General features: G+C 38.4%; 1 protein-coding gene across 3 annotated transcripts in view; it reads left to right on the top strand.

The window, feature by feature from the left end:
• PEX5L (peroxisomal biogenesis factor 5 like) overlaps nucleotides 1–21,502 on the top strand; it is a 96,970-nt gene that overhangs the window by 67,015 nt on the left and 8,453 nt on the right. For 2 of the 3 annotated variants that reach the window (XM_031055458.1, XM_005419016.2), the window contains exons 3-7: nucleotides 6,981–7,092; nucleotides 8,917–9,126; nucleotides 10,185–10,311; nucleotides 10,821–10,917; nucleotides 16,400–16,495. In XM_031055458.1, the coding sequence (XP_030911318.1) occupies nucleotides 6,981–7,092; nucleotides 8,917–9,126; nucleotides 10,185–10,311; nucleotides 10,821–10,917; nucleotides 16,400–16,495 (642 nt within the window). The remainder of the gene's footprint in view (nucleotides 1–6,980; nucleotides 7,093–8,916; nucleotides 9,127–10,184; nucleotides 10,312–10,820; nucleotides 10,918–16,399; nucleotides 16,496–21,502) is intronic. The other variant, XM_031055459.1, reaches the window with a different exon arrangement.

A 21,502-nucleotide genomic window follows, 5' to 3' on the forward strand; every position in this document is an offset into this window, starting at 1 on the left:
ATATCCTTAAGAGTCACAAATTGGCTGCTTTCCTGAAGTTATGTAGATCTCTCTGTCACATAAATTAAATTCACAAAATTACAATTTTAGTTTGAAATTACCATGGGAATTGATGATGTATTTTTTTAATAAAGTAAAAAAATTACCCATACCATTTCATAACTGCGAAATTCCTTACTATTCCTTAAGGACAAAAATATTGGACAAACTTTTTTTTGCAAATAATATAATACATAAGTTTAGCTCTGGTTTTTATATTAATTAATTGAAGTTACTTTTCAGAAAATTTTGGCTCTTCATTCATTAATACTCCAAGTATGAATACACTGCCCTGTTGAAGAGTTGCAAATCATGTGCTACAGTTCTAGATTCACTGAAATTTGCTGTTTTTTCAGTGAAACTGCTCTACTGAGTTGCAATTCTCTAACAGCTTATGAGTTTCAAGCTCTCCAATCTGCTTAAAATACCCCAAAGCAACCAGACATGCCATGACAGGGAAAGGCCATTTAACCAGAACTTGTGATTTGGTTCCTATGACCAGACACAGTAACACATCCAAAACCACAGCCTAACTCTAGATATGCTGCAGAACTCTGTTTGAGAAGGAAAATCCACAGAGAGGACCAGAAAAAATCCATGTGGTTTTCAAGCAATTACAGCCCATATGCAAAAATACAGCAGGGATCTCAAATTGTCTATGGTGATGACAAAATGTTGTCTTGGATCACTGCTGTAGATCTTCAGCCTAGATAATTATATGGGGCAGGGGAGAGGCTAAAACAGAAATCACCAGGTAAAACCAAAAAGAAAACTCATAGCTGAATGAGAAATAAAATCTTCTACCACCCAGGAAGGAGAGGAACTCCATTTTTTGATAACAGTTTCCTTTAACTTAAAGAAGTGCATGGAGCATGCAGGCATGAATGCAGATTGACAATAAATGTGTGTGGGTAAAGGCCAAACTGTCAGTCACAGTTAAAGTATGACAAGAGTGACTTTCCTCCTCCTCTTCCCCCATGGCCCTGATCCAGCAGCACAGTTAAGCACGTGCTTAACCTTGAGTTTTGTGGGGCAAGTTTAAGTGCTCAGCTGGAGCCAGGCCAAAATGCAGGAGCCAGACACAACTGCCATGTTAAACCTCCTTTCAGCAGACCAGGTTGAGCAGAGGGAAGGAGATATTGAGCTGTGAGATGTTTAATTTTACAATACACCATAACTTGCACAGGTCAGCACGTAGAAGCACAGGCAGGGTGTTGGTGTGACAGAGATCACAAGAGTTGTCACCCAGAAAATCAACTGCTCTTTATGGAGATGCAACATAAACAAAGGTTTTAAACAACACAGCTGAATTCAGATATCTAATGCAGTGTCTACAGCAGCCCTCCCACAGCTCCTGTGGCTTCACACAAGCCCTGGCAGCTGGGGTGACTTGGCTTGTGTGACTGCAGGTAAGAAATTGTCACCTCTGACTCACAGCCCACAGCTCCTACTGCCTGGCCAGAGAGCATTGCTTATCACCTGGGAGCAGGGCTGGCCTCCAGAGGGCCAGCAGCACCTGAGGGCTCTGTGAGGAGGGTGCAAAGAACTCATCTCAGTTTTAGAGCTTCCCACAGCTCAGGTGAGGCAGAAGCCAGTTATTCCATGTGCCATGTGAATCTATTCTCTCTTCAAATCAGATATTTGGCTCTCATGTCAGCTTCATTGGGACACACATTCATAGTAGAGTGACAGAGAAAAATAAATGTATCACTCTGGCACAAGGATGGGGCAAAAAGTCAAGAATAATAGTAATCATAATAATGCAGTAATCACACTTACTACACAAGAGTAAATAAAGTGTGTGAAGCAGTAATTTTGTTTGTGAAATCTTTATAAACATACTATGAAAGTGAGAAAAGAACAAAAACAAAACTCATGCGATTTAACTTTTATCACAAGACTACTCAGTTAGTCAGGAGTTCCCTCTCCAAAACCCCTCTGCAACCAGGAAATAACGTCTTCCAGTTCTTATCCTACACAAGATAATGATCCACAGACATGACTGTCAGGCCAATACTTCCAGTTATGCTCTAGAAAACAATAACCTACATTCTTAGTTGGGGTTCCCATTTACCAGTTTTTAGAAAGAGTCAGGTAGTAGAAATCAATTTATTTGATTCCTCCTATCCCAGTGAATGCCACCAAAGTGCCAGCTGTGTGCTGGGAGCCTGTCTGTCAGGAAATCATTGCTGTGTGTCATAAAAATAATCAGTGCTTGAAATTAGCTGGTGTCTCTGCCTAAGCACCACACTGACAAGCTGCTGGAATCAATCTGACCCCTGTAGATGTTATTCCAGTGTCACCCAAAGAGCAGACAAGTTTCTCAGAGCAAAGTGCAAATACAGCATTTTTCCAGTAGAAAATCTGAGTTCAGTGTTTCCTGCCTTCCCCCATGCTCATCTTCACTCTGAGCCTTCTGGAGCAGCTCCTGTCCCTGAGGCAGCCCTGCCACCCTCTCACACACTGAGGGGGCAGTGCAGGAAAAAGCCTCCGTGCCCAGGAGCAGCCTTGATGCTGAACTGCACAGGGGATTACCCAGTAGTAGTTTGGGGTTTCCTAAATTAGTGCCATGAGTAATTCAATCAGGCTCAGGCAACAAAATGGATCCAATCCAAAATTCAATCCAACTCACTTCAGTAGCAAATTACATCTAAATTTTAGATGCTTTTTGAGCCCGTCCTTCTAAAATAAATCCCATATATAGCAGGGGGAAAGCTAGGTGCCTTTGAGAGCCTCCTGAGGGACAGCCTAAATTGGGCAGGCACAATCTCCCTCTGGAGTAGCTTTTCTAGGCATTTATCTCTCCCTATTGAACATGGAGGGAATTTAGGCACTTAATTTAAGAGAACTAGTTCACTCTGTGCTCAAAACATAGGTGCTAATTAGCTGCCCATGCCTGACTGGAAACCCTCCCAATTTAGAGTCTAAATAATTTATCCTAAAGACTAGCATTGTGTTATGCCCTAGTAAAATTTTAAAAAAGAAACAAACCAGCATGCTTTGTGCACTGCAAACAGATCAAGATCAGGAATGCAGTTGGAGACAATATGAAATGGGATGGAAGGACCATACCTTAGTTACTGCTAAATAATCCTTGCTTTGCATATTTGGAAGCAGCGGGGCTGATATCAGACACTTTTGACTCTCCCAGTATCTCTCCCAAAGCACCCAAAAGCCCCACTTAATTTCATTCCAAAAAGAACTTACATGCTTTTTGGAATGAAAAATTACAGTAGCAGTACTGGGGTAGGCAAACCACCTTTTCCTGCTGGGCTGTTCCCAGAAGACTCATTTGAATTTGGGAGTATCTTGTACTATGGATGAGTGTCTTCAGATGTGTTGGTAGTAGGAAATATCAGCCTCCACAGATTTCACAAATCCCTCAATTAAAGGAGTGTGTGGGCTTCTTCTTTAATTAAAGTGAATCTTACAGAGAGAATTTAAGTTCCTAGAGACATTATGAGAATTTATGGTGCCCACTGGCTAAATTAGTGCTGAGATACCTCCATTTTCCCAGGCTGAGTCTGCAGCACTTGGTGTGTGTGCAGATATTGGGCACATAAATCCAGTGTGGGATCAGCTCCTGCCCCCAGTGCTCCTTCTCCAACACCCAGGGGTGCTGGGTCACTTCCCTAATTTCACTTTGCTCCCCTCATCTGTAGCACAGAGATAATTCTCCTCAGCTCTGTGGTGGTGCCAGGCTTGATTCATGAATGTTTTAAGGCATTCTGTGATTTTTCAGCCTGAAAGGTGCTTGAGAACCATAAATTATTGGTTTAATATAGATCATAGTTTTCATCTCATAAATCTTTTATGTACTACTCCAAATTCATGCCTGATATAACTCTAATAACTTGTGCAGTATTAAGCAAGGGATAAATTTGGTACAGTATATGAGGCAGCAAAATGAAATTCCGAGTGTGAGACCAAGGGCTTAACAAGTGGCATTTCTTACAGAGTAATGTCAGAAACCTACCCCCCTGCCCACTTCTCTACAGAAAAAATATCATCCCATGGCACTCTAACTTAAGTCTTAATTCATCATTAAATGTCTCCTTCATGTCAAAATAGTAATTTTCTAATATTTTCTATTGCTATACATAGGTAGTTTGTGTTTATTGAGAATTAGTAGACGTGGTCATGTATTTGCAATCTTTTTTGACAAAAATGTTTGAATTGAAAGCAGATTATTTTTCACAGAAACAAACCTTTCAATAAGACATTCCACAGCTTCTGGTCCTTAGCCATGGGAGCAAGGGGCCCAGGACTAGGAGGGATCCACTGGGTCACAGTCACATCATAAACAGTGATGTAGAAATCTTGGCAAAAGCCATTTTAAATAGGTGGGCATTTTGTCCCCCCCACAGTAAGAAAAGATACTGTTCATACAGTTCATACAGTTCATCTCTTTTAATTCCCAGACCAGATGTTCTCATGCCCAGTTTAGAACTCTGTTTTTGGGCCAGAATCTCTCTACAGCTGAAATAACTTTGCTCCTCCCCTGTCATCTGACCACTCCCCCTTTTTGTGTACATGAAGAATAACCGCAATCCTACTCAATCTTCCTTTTGTTAGCCTAAGTCAAACTCATAGTCTTCCTTTAAAATGTAATAAATCTAATAAATAAACAAGGAAAATTCTAAGGACATGATAGCCATCTTTGAAAAGGAAAAAAGTGTCAGACCTCATATTTCAGTTAGACCTTGGTACAATTCAGCTCTTTATTGAGTCTTATCTCCTTCCCCTCCATGACTCTGATTCTTAACATTATTTCTGGTCTTCCCAGAGTTTACCCTCTGACCTTTGCATCAGGTTTGGGCAATAAATTGCCTTTCCTGCTGTCTTCAGAGTTTCTATTCTTCACTGTCTGCAGTGAGTGAGCTTGGGTACTTTGGTTCTCATAATTTTCTTCATTTCATTCTTTCCCCATTCTTTCCTATTGAAGAAAATTTCCATGGAATGTAATGGGAAACCTGATAAGCATCTGAGTATTGTGTGATAATGTACCCTATTCATAGTCTTACAGACACAGAAACAGAGTATTTCCTATGAAGTTTTTATATATTAAATGATTCCTACAGAACCTCTTCTTTCTTCACTCCTGTCCCTCTCCAAATGGTCTAGGACTTTTCTTTATGCTGTGTAAATGCAAAAAGAAAAATATATACGAGCAACTTTTGCTGATATCAGGATAAAATCTTAAAATACTAAAAGTAGTTTGGAAAAGACTCAGCTCTGAACTTAAGGCATCCTCATGTTTTTCAAAATAGTCACGAGTAAGGATTGTCACCAAATCATAGAAAGAAAATATAGGTCTGCTTAATTCCTAAACATAATCATTAGGTAAATTTGTAGACCAGGGGATAATGGAAATCAAAGTTGATATAAATGCAATTTCCAATGAATGTTGAGCTTTACCAAATTAAGCAGGAATTCTGTGCATTGAGTGAGACAGCAACCTGGACAGGCCATCCAGAGTTTAACCCCTCATGATGAGTTCCCTGGTGAGCTGCATCTGCACTCTGGGTTTAGCACATCTGGAGTTGGGACAGCATCGCTGCCACATTTCTAAATTCAGATGCCACATCTACACTCAGCTGGGCAGGCAATCCCTCCTCTGTGTTCCATGGAAACTTCCATGGTGTTTCAGTGCAGAACTCTGAGGTCTGGGCAGATGCATTTGGGCAAGGCTTGCAGCACAGCGAGTCAGTGCTGGATATCAGATTAAAGGTTTGATCCATAGAAATAGTGGGTTTGTTATTGCAATAGCTCCACTATTTTGCTGCAGCTTTGCACTACAGAAATCAAGTGCTGAACAGCAGTGAATCTAATCTGGTTTGCTGTAATAACTTTAGAGGTAATCCTGCTGCTGGAGTAGCTCAGAGCCAGTATTTAACAAACATGAGGGTGAGTAAATACCCTTTTTGGCCAGTTTTAGTCCATGTGAGCACCCTAAATTTAAAAATTCTAACATATCTGAGAGAAAACTTTAAAAATTCAACAACAGAAAAAGAGTTTGAAGAGAGGGTTGAGAAGAAGATGGAGAGGATAAAATAAAGCTGAAACACCTCCAGACAAAAGCAACAGTGGGAAGGCATTTTTTCAGATAAGGAAATTAAGATACTAAGATAATGTAAGTGTAGGGCACGCCACCAGACATCCCTCCAGCTCAGCTGAGGTCTTAATCCTCTAATCAGAGATAGATGGCAAAGAGGAGACTTTTATTTCTGAGATTTGTACAGTTTTATCTTTTTAATTCTGATACATTAAATAGCCTGTAAAACAGAGATTTCTCTCAGGTAGCAGAACACCAGTGCATTCATCCAATTAAAAATGGAAAACTGCTCATAAATAAAAAGCATTTCATGAGTCTTCCCACAGTCAGAACTCATGCAGGACGTTCATACACTCACCAGGCTCCATCCACTGTCATTCACATATCACTTATGGCAGAGAATTCCTGTCTCAGCAAGTTATTGTTCAGTGGGCTAATGCTTATTTGCTAGATGAAATGCTATGGTGGAAGTTCTGTGGGGAAGCATGTTACTTGTGGGGGAAAAAAGGCCACTTCAAAAAAGAGCAAAAAAGCCCTGCTTATCATCCTGGTGACAAAGAAGGGCAACTTCACCATGGATTTGAAGGGAGCTGCATCAGGCCCTGTAACTTTAGCCCTATAAGCAATAGTATGCAATAACTGCTAAGGAAAAATCATCTTGCTGCTTTATTTTTTGTGTGATTTGTTAAACTGCAATATAATTTTGCCACAAAAGAGTAACTAAAGCTTATTTTATTTTAATCCCAGTGCTATTTGTGCATCATCTAATTGCAATATCTTACCCTCACAATTAAAAATAAAGCACATGATATTGTGAGAATATGTTTTATTTCTGTAAATTCTGCATCCCAAGAACACTCTGTGACCTGGGGTTCTTTGTTGCTAGCTGGTGAATGAACAACAGGAGAGCAGACCCCTCCTGAGCCCCTCCATTGATGACTTTCTCTGTGAAACTAAACCAGAAGCTGTTGCCAGGCCTGTAACATCAAATACTGCAGGTAAACAACATTTCTTATTATCACTCACTAGAGAAAAATAGTTTTAGTTTTAGCTTAATTATGGCACATTTTTGTCAAGTGACTTCTTTGTTACTGTGTCACAAAATCACAAGCTGGCATTAAATTGTACTTGCCTGACCTGTTAGAAGAAAGACTTTGTTCATTATATTTTAGGGGAAATCTGATGTGATTCAAATCACATCAATTCTAACAGATAGATGTGACATTAATGACATCTTTTGGGCTAAAATTAATGCATTTTGTTTAAGTCTCACAGGATGTACATATGAGTCTGAATCAATTCTCTGTATTTGGTTTTGCAAAATTTTAGCCTATGGGAAAACCCACATTTAGTCTGGTTTTAATCAAACTCATTCCTTACTCTAGGAAGATTTTTTTTTTAAATGAAATCTTGGATGAGTTGTTAGAGAGAAAAAGGGGGGAGGTATTAGAACACTTTACCCAGGCTGAGTTCAGACACTTTGTTAGTGAAAAGATTTAATATATTTCTTACCTCCTTTGTGTTGTAATGAGGTAGTAGAGAAGGTAATACCATCTAAGAGTAAATTCTGAAAACCTTTTGAATTATACTGGATTCTATTTGAAGTATATTGTCCTTTGGAAGTATTTTTAGAAATCAGCCCCCTCCTCCTTGGTGTCTGTGCAGAGGTAATCAATGCTGTTGAGAGATCAGCTGAGACAATAATATCAGCACAGCCCTACTGGGCTCTCTTCCTGCCTCAGAAAAGGACTTGGCTTGTTAGAAGCCATTTAATTAAAATTTACACCCATGCAAATTATAGATGAATAATTGACAGCTGAGTGATTATCTGCACATCTAATTAATGTGTCTGTAGTTACAAAAGCTAAAGTACTGAATTAGATAACAATTGTAAGTAATAATTTTTCCCTTTAAAAAATATAGCTGAAGATAATACAGGGATGAATAGAACTATTTCAGATTGTTTAAGAATGGTGTTTGTTTTAAAATGCACCTGTAAATTTTACACCTGCCTTGAATATCTATCAGATTGGGGTGGGGGTGTCAATTAGATTTATTTAATAATAAAATTTAAAAAAAATCTATGAAGATTGATGAAATTCAGTGATTTCCAAGAACACAGATAAAGCACTGCAAGAGTTAATGCAAATTGATTTGTCAAAAACATCTGCCCTGTAACATGATGATAAAAATGGATTTTTTCTACCTTTTACATGCTAAAGAATTGTGAACGTTACTCTTTAGGCAAATTTTAAAAGAAGAGCTGAAATGGAACATTTCTTCCACACTGATACAGTCCTTAATAGAAATGGCATTAGACTTTATATGCAGTATTTATGGCCCAAAGGACAAACACCACCAACATTAGAAAACATAAATAAACATCTTCTTCTCTTTTTGACCCAGATCCACCCCCAAAGCTATTCCCAAATGGATTGTGGCACAACAGCACTGCCCTAGGCAGCTGTTACCAGGACTTTAAAAATCTAATATTAAACCAAATCTTATCCAAAAGCTGAATTGAACAGGAAACCATCACAAAAGAGGGAAATCTGTGAAGGCCCCAGCCATAAGACCTCAGATGTCTTTAAGATTTTCAGAGGAAAAGCCTTTTTTGCAAATCCGCTAAACTGTATTCAGTTAAGTGCTTGAAATCCCCATGCAGATTTTAGTATAGTGGTCATCATCTTTAGCCAGGAAATACACACTTACTCTGGCCAAATGCAAACACATCAGTAATTTTTTTCCCTAACTAAAACAAATCTTAAAAAGTGAGCTGCTGGAATTAGAACAACACTGAATTTTAACATTTTGTCTCTAAGTATTATCAACAGGTCTGGATCTCTTGGATCTTAGTGAACCTGTCTTACAAACCCAAAACAAAGCAAAGAAATCAGAGAATCCTTCAAGAACTGAAGGCATAAAAGCTTCAACCCTCAGAAAGAAGACAGAGAATCCTGACCTGATCAGTGTGGATTCTGAGCAGAAAGTCCAGGCTGCCAGAGTTGCAGACAAGTCTTCTCTAGATTTAGGTAAGAGTGTAGCTGTTTTATCAGTGCTCCCTTGCCCTGACTAACACAAGTTTCTCCTGGCTACTTTCACAAAATGATGAGCCAAACCAGAATTTTTGCTGCACCCCATTTCAGCAGTGCAGCATTTGCTCCTCATTATAAACTACCTGAAGCGCTTCAAACCTTAAACACATTTTCCATTTTGCCTCTGCCATTATACCTATTAAGTTGACACCAAGTGTGCTAATAAAGTTTTGAAATTTCTTTGGAAAAAGGAATTTAGTCAGGGTGTGTAAAATGGTAGAAAAATCTGTAGGGGCGTGATGAGAAATTGGTAAAGGACACGAATGAGAGGCACCCATACTGATGTCCTTTTTAGAGCTGCAGGTGTCAGAAATGCACATTTATATTTGTAAATATTGCTTTATCTATGCATAGGAGAGAAAAAACCATCCATTCTTGACAAGAGAGATATATTTATACAGACTGAAAAAAAAATCCCCAAAACAACTCAATTTCCTGCCAAGCCTGATCTATCGACAAGCTTTGGAAAAGGTGAATTTGATTTAGTTCCATCCAAACTAAATTACTTGCAGTGCAACTGAGAAATTTGCAAGGTAAATGTAATTTATACCAAGGCAGCAAATTTTCCATTCATCATCACAGAAATTCTTTTAGAGACCTTTATCTTCAAACAGGAGCTGAACATCTGATCTCTGCAAAGTGAGTCTGACATGACTGAATAATATCAGTTGCCTACATAGTCATTTTTACATGTTAGTCTCTAAAAGAAGCTTCATTTTCACAATTTGTCTAAATTACATATAAATTACTGATTTGAAGACAAGAATTATACTGACATTCTGACCATGAATGCTAACAGACTTAGAAAAATGTTGTGGATTTCCAAATATTTTCACACCATATCAACTAGGAAGGTGCACAAAATGTCTTTGTGTTGGACCTTTATAAAAATACAGGCTTTGGTGGCATTATTTTCTCTATAACACACATTTTACAGAGATAAAATTCTCAGCAGTAGTTTCTCTAAAAGATTCATATTTATTCTTGTTTTTCAGTTGCCATTCAGACACAGATAGAGAAATGGGATGATGTCAGTTTTCATGGAGACAGGAGTAGCAAGGCCCACCCTTCTGCAGAGAGAACATCATCATCATCCAGAGCTCCATCAAAAGAGATTTTATGGTACAACTTTTTGCTTTCCTTAAAAAAAATATTTCCAACCCAGCTTTCTTAATTCACAGAAATGCTTGCTTGATAACAAATCATAATTTTAAACCTGTTATGGTGACATTAAATGTGTCCAAGCATATATTTTGGACAATGTATCACAAACAAGTGCACTATAAAATGCCATTTCGCCAGGAATTTTTAATGGTGTGGAAAGTAGCAGGTGCGGTTACTTAATAAATGGTGGTGAGAATTCTACAGAGACATGAAGGGGAATCCTTTATTGTGGTGGTTGATTTTTAGACTGAGGCGCAGTCTGGTGTCGTTGTCTAGCCTCAGTTTCCCTGTCTATGAAATAGAAGAGTGAGAACACAAAGAAGGGTCCAGGCACTTGTGATTAAGTGTTAGTGCAAGTTAAACAATTCCATTGAAGGAAATAACCTGATCAATCATTGTGTGCTTGTGAACCTGCAGACACAGGGCAGTGTGTCCTAGTGCTGAGTGTGTAAATGCATTATTTCTAGGTCCACAGAAAACAGATCACAGTCTGAGCTGGCTAATGTCAGGAGTGCCTTGGACTCTGATTCAGCATCAGAATTAGAACTTGCACCTGCAATACAGGTAAGAGGGTTTGGTAGGTTTATTAAGCATGAAAAGGCAAGGAGGAACTTCCCACTGGCTAACAACTGACACCCTGGGAGAACTGTTCAAGAGATATTTTCAGGATCACCAGGGAAAATATCTTCACACACCTCTGAAATGAATAGGTTATGAAATTGAATATGTCAGCACCTGAAACATTCAGAGTTTAACACTGCAGTGAAATGTGACTTTCCTGTACAGAGGGAAAAACTTCAAACTACAATTTACAATTTACCATCTTTTCTCCCCTCCCTCGAGCTCTGAAATTCAGACTTGTAGTGGTTCCCTACCCATGTTAAATTCTATCCTTCAGGTCTCTTGGTCAGGCAGGAACCCCCAGAAGTGGGAAATTGCTGAGGAAAACAGGAAGCAATCATTGCAGCAATGTTCATTAGCAGTTTATCTCCACAGGTGGGGGAGCAGTGTGGTCACAGGACTTTTTCCTGCTGGAAAAGGAACTCTAATACCGAGGGCTCTGGGCTAAAGGTTTGTAGATTTGCCCAATTCCACTGTTGTATTGTGTCTTGGACAGGTCTTGTTGGAAATGATTGCTGAGGGTTGCATGCATGTGTGCACACACAGGTACAAATATACAAAATACACTTATATATGCATTCTGATAGATCAGGCTGTTCACACGCCTTCTTTGCTGCTTCTTACTTTTTAACTGAAAGACTTCAGCCATTGCCACTGGAAGGGGGAAGAGAGAGTTTTCTGGTGGATTGGCTTTTAGTTGAAAATCATTTTCTCACCTCCCACAGCTATTTTTAGGCCTGCACTTCAAAAACCTTCTGTCAGATAGAAAATCTGGAAATTAATGAAAAATAATTGCCTCATTTGAAAATGGAAAAATGAAAAAATGAGACATTTCTTGCCAAATGATTATCCTAAGATTATACCTTTTTTCACGGAAATTAGAAACAGAACCATTTTTGGGTCTTTCTGAGGCAAAAGCATGTTCTTTCCTTCCCTGCTGTCTCTACAGCACAAACAGGGATTTTTTTCTTCCCCTCTGGAAAGCCTCACACTAGTTGTAATGCATGATATCTTTCCTTCCTCTAGAATAGATTTGTACATCTTAGTAATGGAAAACACCTATTACACAGTGCCATCCACTTGAAATGGATGCTGTGTTCTCACTTGCTTTGAGCTGATATTGAAGCACCTCTGACCCTCTTTAGGAAGCTGTTCCTCAGCTCAGCAGATCCAGATTCCAAGACATTTGTGCTCAACCAAGATGTGTGTAAACCAGGTAGACAGTCACAGGATTTAAATGCTGTGGCTTTTGTAAAAGCAATTACAAATGCAGTGTATCTCTGTGAGGTCTATTTCCTTTTTATCTTCCACTAGAATAACTGCAGAAGCAAAGATCCACATTTTTCACTCAGTTTAAGTTCAGTCAGTTGAGGCTCCATAATATTTTGTAAAATGACTGTTCCTTCAAAATAAAAAAAACATGAAGCTGAATAAGCCAACTTGAAGAAAAAGCAGAGACTAAATTCCTTATCTGTTGTCGTGGTACATTTCATGTTTTGTTTTGGTTTGTTGTAACCTGCTTGTTTCAAACCTGTCGTCCACTTGAGCAACAAAATGTTAAATTAATAATGCAGAGAAATGACCTGAAGTGAGAATGTGCTCTTATTCTAGGTAGGTTATTCAGAAATGTGTTTTTTCTCGCTGCCTGTTTCATCCTTCCTGTACTTGGACTGTCAGAGTTGTCAGCTCCCAACACTCAGGCTCATCTGTCTTGACCGAGTTCTTAATCTGCTTGCAGGAGAAATCACGTTAGGGCTTTTACCAAAGCATATGTTTTCCATACTTTGTCCTCTATAGGTCTTGTCTATCTCATTTAAGGGTAACCTTTGCAAATACAACACATTCTGCCATACCCTAAAGATTTCATCTTGTCAAACTTGCTGCAGTTTTCCATCAGCAGTTTCCCAATCACCTCATCACTCATCTTTGACATGTTAGATTTAGCTCCTCAAAGTGAAATGCTAAGTAACTAGGTCATATTTTCATTAAAATTATGCAATGTTCTTAACAAAATCCTTTATTTACCAACACTTGTGCCAATACAAAATCCAAAAGACAAGCTTTGAACTACAAGGCAGAAATGTGTTTGAAGGCTGTAATGGGCAGTGGTCACTGGTGGCTGTCACTGGATGTGGCTGTCTTGCTTCTCAGCATTTACTCACACATTGTTTTATATACTATTAACTTTTAAACAGCCTTGGCCCAAAGTATCCTTGTTCTTTCTTTTATCTGCCATCCTGAAAATTTCCTTGTTGTGCTTTTATTGGTACTGAGGTATCCTACAATGTTTGAGGGTAAGGGGGGATTTTGAAGGGTTATTTTTAATCTTAAAATTATAAACTGCAGAGGAAGATAATATGTTCCATTTTCTATGCATAAAGTCTGCTCATATTTTAACTCTTTAAATATTTTCCTGGGTATTTAAAATATTTCATCTCTCCAGGGCTGCCCCATCCCATCACCTGCTGGAGCTGTGCAGCTCTCCAGGGCTGCCCCTCCATTCCCATTCCCTCTCCCTGGACCAGCAAAAAGCAGCAAATTTGGGACTTTTCAAGGGGCTCTTCATTTCTGGGTGTCACAGCCCACAGTACAACTCTGCATTGTGTATGTGCAAATGCACCTTATGTGGCTTTTGTTAATGTTCATTTAATGGAGGGGAAAGTCTATTTCCGTGGGGATGATGTGGGGACAAAGTGCCATGTGGCAGAGGGGGGGGACCTCTGTGCTTCTTGTCCTCTTTCCCCTCTGTGCTGCCCCTAGAAGCTCACTCTGCCCTTCTGCAGTACAGCTCAGCCTGAGCATCCTCATTTACAGCATTGTCCTTGACCCAAGGAATGGCAGTCACTGGAAACAAATGGGTAAAAAGCAGAAGTAATCAAACTGTTTGCAGGAGCCAAGTCATAAATAATGAAAAGGCCAGGACCATAATTAGAGCCTATCAAGAGAGTCCTGTGTCAAGAAAAACAAATTTAATTCCTTGATCGGATTACAGGTCGAGTTGATAAATGTTGATGTGTGATACTCTACAAGAGTTTGGAATTAATATGTCATATTCTGCTTGTAAAATTGGCATGACACAATGTGAATAAAGCAGTTGTTAAACAGATTAAAACTGGCCAACCTGAGGGCTCAGGAGCAGTAGTTATTTACTAGGAATTGTAATCACATAGGGATTGTTCTGGAATTCCAAAGACAAACAATGTTCTTCAGTTTAATTGATCTGAAAATAAACATGCAAGCAAATTCCTCAGAGAATTTCCATATGATGCAGCAGTGGAATAAAAAAAAATAAAATAAGGGATATGTAAAAAGGAGCTGGTGATCAAGGCAACTGTATAAATATATACTGCAATACAGTCCTTTCAAGAATCACGCATTTCAGAGGAAGAACAGAGTCTCTGCTCACAACATTGTGCTGGAAAGCTGTTTGAAACAACAGGAGTGTTCCCTGTGCAGCACTGGGGGAAGAGGAGTGTGTAGAAGTAAACATAATTAGTGGGAGATAGGAGATCTCCTGGTTTCTGCATACAGAAGCAGCAAGACAGGTGCTGGAAAAAAAGGTTCATCTTGGTTGTCTGGATGGCTATAGAAAATTAAGAGGGAGAGTAAAAGTGACACCAAAAGGTTAAAATCTGAGTGTTTAATATTGAGACTATTAAATATTTTAATGCTTTTATATCATTAAATGTCTTTATATCACTAAAACCTGATTAAAGTAATCAGTATCTTTCTATAGAGAAAATAGGGAGTATTAAAAAGTATGAAAAAAAAGAAGTAATAGAGAGAAACTGAAATTAAAATTAATAAGAGAAACAAGGAGGGCAGTTAAACAAATTGCAAACAAAGTGATGACATTAAGGTCTCTTGATAACTTTAAATTAAACCCAAGCAGCTTCCTCAAAGACATTTATTCCAGAAAACCTCAGTTTATTCTCTGAAAAACATAATTTTGATTCTATGGGTGTTGAGAGACAAATGCCATTATGTGATACACAGACAAATGAATGATCTGAACCAGTTATCTCCTCTGCCCTAAGTTCTATTAATCAGTAAAGGAACTGTTTTATGTATAGGACTGGGTTTTGATTTGTTTTCAATGACAACCTGAAATCTCTTCCTGGCCTCACCAAAGGAAAATAGTTTTTTTCCATACATGGACTAGAGGAAGAAGAGGTGAAAGCAGAAGCAATAGATCCTCAGTGTGGACATTCCCTCACAGTGAGTTTCCTGTCAGAGCAGAGTCCAGAGGCCAGCACAGGAGAACACTCACAGTCCCCACCACCACCACGAACTTCTCACAGAAATTGTGCTGTATTGTTTTCTTACTTTATGTGTTTCATCCACTCAGTGTGCATTTCACTCATCACTCTCTAACTGAGAGACCAAAGCCTCAGGAACCAAACAGAAAACCTAGGGCTCATTTGACAAATGAATGTCATCTTTCTAGGGAAAAAGGCCATGTGTGTAGAGCCACAGAGAAATGTGCTTGACCATACATCACACGTGACAATGAGTGTCAGATGTTCCATCCCAGCAGAGCCCATTCCAACTTTTGCAGAGACAGCTCAATGAGTCTGATGTGATCAAAATTAGTCTTTTAGCAGTGTGATTCACAGAAATTTAATATTACAAGTACAGTCATCAGAAATATAATCAGGGAAATGAATGCAATTGGAAGCACGGGCACACAAGTGGCTAATGAGTTTAACCTCTTGACAAACACTGGGGAAGGGATTAGCAGTCAGAGCCTTGTTTAGCAAGATTAGGCCACTTTGTGCTTTTTCTGACATCCTTAAATATTGTTTGGCTTTGTACAGTGCTTTTTGTAAAAAAAACCCAAACAAACAAAACATTGTTTTTAGAAAAAGAACAGGGAAAAATTATTATGTGCTTCCAGTGGAATTGACCAATAGTATGGTACATAAGAGAGATGCTGATTGTAAAAAGGATTTGCCCTTCCAGTGCTATCCAGGGCAAACCTGGCTCTCCAATGTGATCCCAAAAGAAAAGCTGAAAGAAAAACACAAAATGTGCAGGGAAAAAAAATGTTTTCTTCCTGGCTCATAGTCAGTGGAAAGCATCACCACAGTCATAGTGCAGAAAGAACAAGGAAGGTAAAAGTCTTTTACAATATAGTCAGCTCTCTCCTTTTGTAGTCCAAGCCTTGCATATCCTTTTCTCATATGTCTCTTTATCTTTCACACATCTTGAGTGAAATGAAAAATCTGGAAAAGATAAATTACTCTGCTTCCCATGAGAAGTGGTCTCTGCTACAGCGTAAGAGAATTCAGAGGAATTCATGCAGGGAAAGAAGTAGTTTTCCCCAAGAAAAAGGTCATTTGGGGCTCTAGACAATTAAGGAAATAACTCAGAAGTGTGACAGAGGGTCTATCATCCCTTTCTGATTTATTCTTCTGTTTTTTAGGCACGGTCAAGTAAGGAGCAGCGTTGGGGAACACCTCTTCTCTCCAGAAATCACTCCTTGGAGGAGGAATTTGAAAGAGCAAAGGCAGCTGTTGAGGTATTATTTCATTTACTGTTTTCATTTTCAGCTGAAGTTCTACAGATTTCTTTTTTATCTTGCAGCACAAGCAGAGAAGAGAGTTGGAATTGGATTATTTAAAACAGAGAAAAGATGCAATTCATGGAGCTATTAATTTAAAATAGCAACTTGTCTCTTTAAAAAAAGGAAATCCAAAATACTGAGCTATAAAAAACATTAGAGATAACCAAGTTTTTAAGCTGGATTTTTATTGGTAGAGCAAATGGCTAAATGCCCCATAAATGTAGCTAATTCCAAACCACAAGGAAAAGAGGGAATTGTGTGCCATCAATTCTTTACACCCAGACACAAACCAAGTCTCCCTGGGAAAGCAGAGCTCAGAATCACTGATGAAAGCACAATTACCTGCTGTAAAGCAGAGCTGTGCAGAATCACCATCCATGCACCATTTTCACATTTTTACAACCTGTGGCAGAATGCTTAGCACAGGAGTATTCTTGTTTCCTGGTAAATCCTTTGGTTTGAGAAGATAGAGGTATTTAGATATTTCTCCTCTTGCACTTCGGGGTTTTTTTCACTGACTTCTACATTGCCAACATCTAAAACATCTCTTGTGTGTTGTCCTATACCACTAGTCCAAATTGATCCTCTCTAGACACAAAGTAGAACACAGGTTTTTTAGCAGAACTCCACAAAAAATCAGATATAAGCATTGGTCTGGAGCATCATTATCTTCATTATCTTCTCAGGGGTTCCATGGGGAGCCCTTCAAAATCCCATCACCACAAAGAGCCAAGACGTCTCCATTCCAGCAAGGACAGAATTTCAGGCTAAATTATGTAACAGCCACTGAAATGAGTTCTTAGGGTGCAGAGGATGAAGCTGTGAAACTAGTTCCTCAAAACTGGTTATTTTTAGCATTTTTAGCACTGCAGGCTCATTAGTCTCCAAACCATCTAGAATGCTTCAGGGATGCTTGAGTTTAGATTTAAATTTTAGTCATGTATTTTAATACTCTTCTAACTCAAGTTATAGACCATTCTAATTCCAGTGTTGACAGTTGAACTATTCTAGATTAATAGTGGCTGATGAGAAACAAAACTATGCCTAAGTCTGATACTGGCTTCTAGCTAGAAAGGGAATTTCCTGTTGAAGCAATTAATCTGATTTTTGGGGATTTTTTTCATTATATGCTATGGTAAAGTGCAGGGTTTCTACCATGGTTTCTTGGGTTTTTGCTGCACACAAAAAAATCTGGTCTCAGCATACAAGGTTAAAATGGACAAAATCAGTAAATTAGCTCTTTCATAAACCAAGCACAGAAGGCATTTTTTCTTTCCAGATCAAATAAATTCTTCATCAACAACTGCTGGTGAGGCACAGGAGATGTTTCTGGTGTCACACATCACACACACATTTGCTTCTGGCAGGAAAGGAGGGAACTTGCTTTCAAATTGCCACTGCTGGAAATGCTTTAGATGTTCCTACTTGCTGATCCTCAGGGTGGGATGTGCTGGGCTGAAACCTGGGAAGGCAGCACAGGGAATCTCATGCTGAACATCTCAGTGCTGGTGGTTAAGCAAATGATGTCAGAACTCCTGCAATTGCCAGAAACTTGTGTGATGGGGAGTTTCCAGACACTCACAGTAAGAAAAATGAGTTGAGTCCAACAACAGATTACAAGACATTATTGAATTACTGTGCAGAGTAAAGTGAGGAGGAGAATATACTGTAAAAAACCCCAAAACCCTACAGACTAAAAGGTCATTCTGAGGCAACAGAGACAGGTTGTTAAAATACTTTAAAATACTCTCAAAAATGGCTATTAAAAAGAATCAAATTAAATGTTTCCCCAACTGTAGCTGGCAGCCTTAAGTTATTCTTTCTGCTTAAAATAGAACCTTGGGCCAGGTAGTTAAAATGTAAAGGAAAGGATTCTTCAAGAAGTCACAGAGCAGTTATTTCCATTTGCATCTGAAAAGAGCTGAATTTTCATCCTAGCTAAAATGAGCTAGTAAGAAAGCTGGAGTGATTGAAATAAATTGGAGCCCATCTCAGAAAGATTAGTGCTTTCTTAAGCAGAGAATAGATACAGGTCAAAAATTCATTTTTTAGGCTTTGGATGTTTCTGTGTAATATTCTTTGATTAGGAAAGCGCCAAGTGGAAAGATTAGCCAGAAAACTGATCAAGAAAAGGAAGTAAATCTGAGGTTCTTGGTGGCCTAGTTCGAAAGGAATTAATTAACAATTCAGTAAATGAAGACACCAAACTTTATCCTCCACCCAGTATTCACCTCAGCGCTTGGGGAATGGTTTTAAGATGTCAAACTTTGAGATTAATGAAGATTTGTGAGGTAATTCTTTCTTAAGAAGGTTTAAAGATGTCTATGCCATTGGGGAATCTTTTAAGAATAAGTGGTGAGTAAAATAGCTTTTTTACTAGAAAGGGTGCAGATTCCCTTGCAGTGTTTGGGTGCTTGCAGACCTTGCTACCTTTTCTGTTATTCTGGAAATTAGATTTGATTTTTGCCTCATGATTTTTTGTCTCAATATTTTCAAAGTGCCATAAGAAGTATGTTTTAACACAATCTTTCTGATAATAGCTCTGTTTCACCAAAAATTTGTACTTTTGAATTTTTAAAAAATGCCAGAATGGGGATTGAGATCCATCCTGTACCTCTATTCCATTAAAACAATTGTATTATTAACTACCATCTTACTGGTGACGAGTTAGAATAAATAAAAATAAAAGCAAGAGGGTTCAAAACCTTCCAAATGAAAAGCCTCAGAGATGGAAAAAAAAGCTGTTTTGCTATTTTCTTCTTCCACATTTCTCTGATTAAACTGCAGATGCCACACTGTTTTGTGAGCTCATGCATAAGGAATTTTGAGCTGTCCTTCCCAGCATCATTTTATTTACAACACAATGTCACATGAACCATCTGCTGTATAATGTACTGCTCAGAAGCATCAGAGCACATTACAGCTAAATTATGTGACAATAGGAGGAAAAAGATGGGATTCATTTGTTCTAGCCTAGGAAAACACATTCCAGGACCATCAGCTTTGTGGTTCCCATGAGTACTGGTTGGATCCTTTCTGTACCTACAGTATCCCTGTCTCACTATTTAGACATTTCTTTGGATGGGCCTAAAACTGGCCAAACCATATGTTAAATTAGGAACCAGGAACTTGAGTCATTCAGATGCATTTCATTTGATACTCTTTCAAAACACAGTGGGAATCTTTGCCTTGATAAACATTTTTTATCTCTAAACCTCAGTAAAATTCTCAGATTTTGTTTCAAGAAGATATCAGCTAAAGAAATTTTACCTATTTAAGCGCACAAGTTTAATTTACTGTTTTTCACATCAAAGAGTATGGTAATGCAGTGATTCAGAGAACAGTGACAGAACCTTGCTTAAGCATTGGTCAGTGAGGAATGTTTCAAATTAATTTTTGGCTATACAGGACAGGAAGAATCCTAGAAGTTATGATAATAGGTAAATTTATAAATACTTCCCCTGCCCCCTTTCATTGGATCATAGGAAATAAAAAGCCTGGGAATATTTTGCTGCCCATTTGTTTAACTGCTTCAGCATATTTTTAAATACTAAGAGTAAAAATAGCCTCTTTGACAAAATGCAGAATTTTCTGCTTGGAAGAAGTCAGATGGTATGAACATTTTTCCTGGTTGTCATTCCTCTTAACTGCTGCAGATGATCTGAGAATGTGTTAAATGTGTTCAACTGGGCTGAAAACTCTTGGTTTATCCAAAGTACTTTGCTAGCCTTAAGGTGGCAAAAACATTGAAATGAGGTTAATTGGCACTGGTGGTGTAGCAAATGGAGCTAAAATTAGACCTAGGAGCCTTGATCCAAAGCCAGGTTTTCAGAAAGGCTCAATAATAATTTAACCCTCCTGCCACTGAAGTCAGTGAAAAAATTGCTACTGAAGGCAGCTGAAACAGACTCAGGCCTCCAGCAAAGACTGTGATATTTCCAGTATTTAAATGTGTGTAATATTTACAATTCTCTTCCTCAAGGACACTGAACTGCTCTGCTGTTGACATTGGTACCAGCCCTGGGTCAGAGCCTGGTCCAGGTGCTCAGGGCAGCTTTGCTGTGGCTGTTTCAGAAACCCCTTGTGCTGAACATCCTCAGAATTCTGCAGCCTGGCCCAAACTTCCCCTTATCCCTGCAAAGTCACGCTGGGTCCTGTGTCCAAGGAGTGCAGGATGAGCTGAGAGAGATTATAGCAAAGCTGGTCTCATTGCATTTCCCCCTCCTTTGGCTCTGTAAATGGACATTGAGGGAGGCGACTTGAGTGCACATTCATTCACTGGGTTTTTACACAGAGTGAACTTCTGTGAGAATTATAAATATATAAATATATAAATATATAATTAAACAGCAGAATCTGAATTTAAGACCTAAATCCACTTGCTTACTATCTGCAGAAATATGATTTGATATTTCCACACCATTGATTCATAAAGAATTTTTGTCAGAAAAATACAAGCAAAAATTCTAATTTAAAAATATATAAAATTATACATATATATAAATAATTATATATTTATATATTAGATAATAATATAATATATATTATTATCTATTATATATTATCTATTAACAATTTATATAATTATTTATATAAATTAATCTTACTAAATAAGGCCATTACTAATTCGTTTTCAGTAGTCATATTAATTTTGATCTGAAGGAAAGGGAAATTTCCCCATTTCTACCTCATGCTGAATCTCAAATTTACTGCTGGTTAAAACATGATCACATAATTTTTATTTCAGTGCTGGGCAGATTTGTGCTGAATGAGAAGCACAAATCTCAGGTTGATGGAGGCATCTGTTGAACAGGATCTTTTTGGGGGTTCAATTGCCTCTGGTCATGGCTGCTAAGAGTTAAAGAGGGAGTGATTTGATTCATGCTCCCAGCCTTTTCAAACCCTAAATGGACATTTCAGTGCAATCTCACAACTCTTGATATGAAAGTATTTTCTTCAAGT

Source organism: Geospiza fortis, unplaced genomic scaffold, assembly GCF_000277835.1.
Source record: "Geospiza fortis unplaced genomic scaffold, GeoFor_1.0 scaffold172, whole genome shotgun sequence".
In the NCBI taxonomy this organism is placed as follows: domain Eukaryota; kingdom Metazoa; phylum Chordata; class Aves; order Passeriformes; family Thraupidae; genus Geospiza; species Geospiza fortis.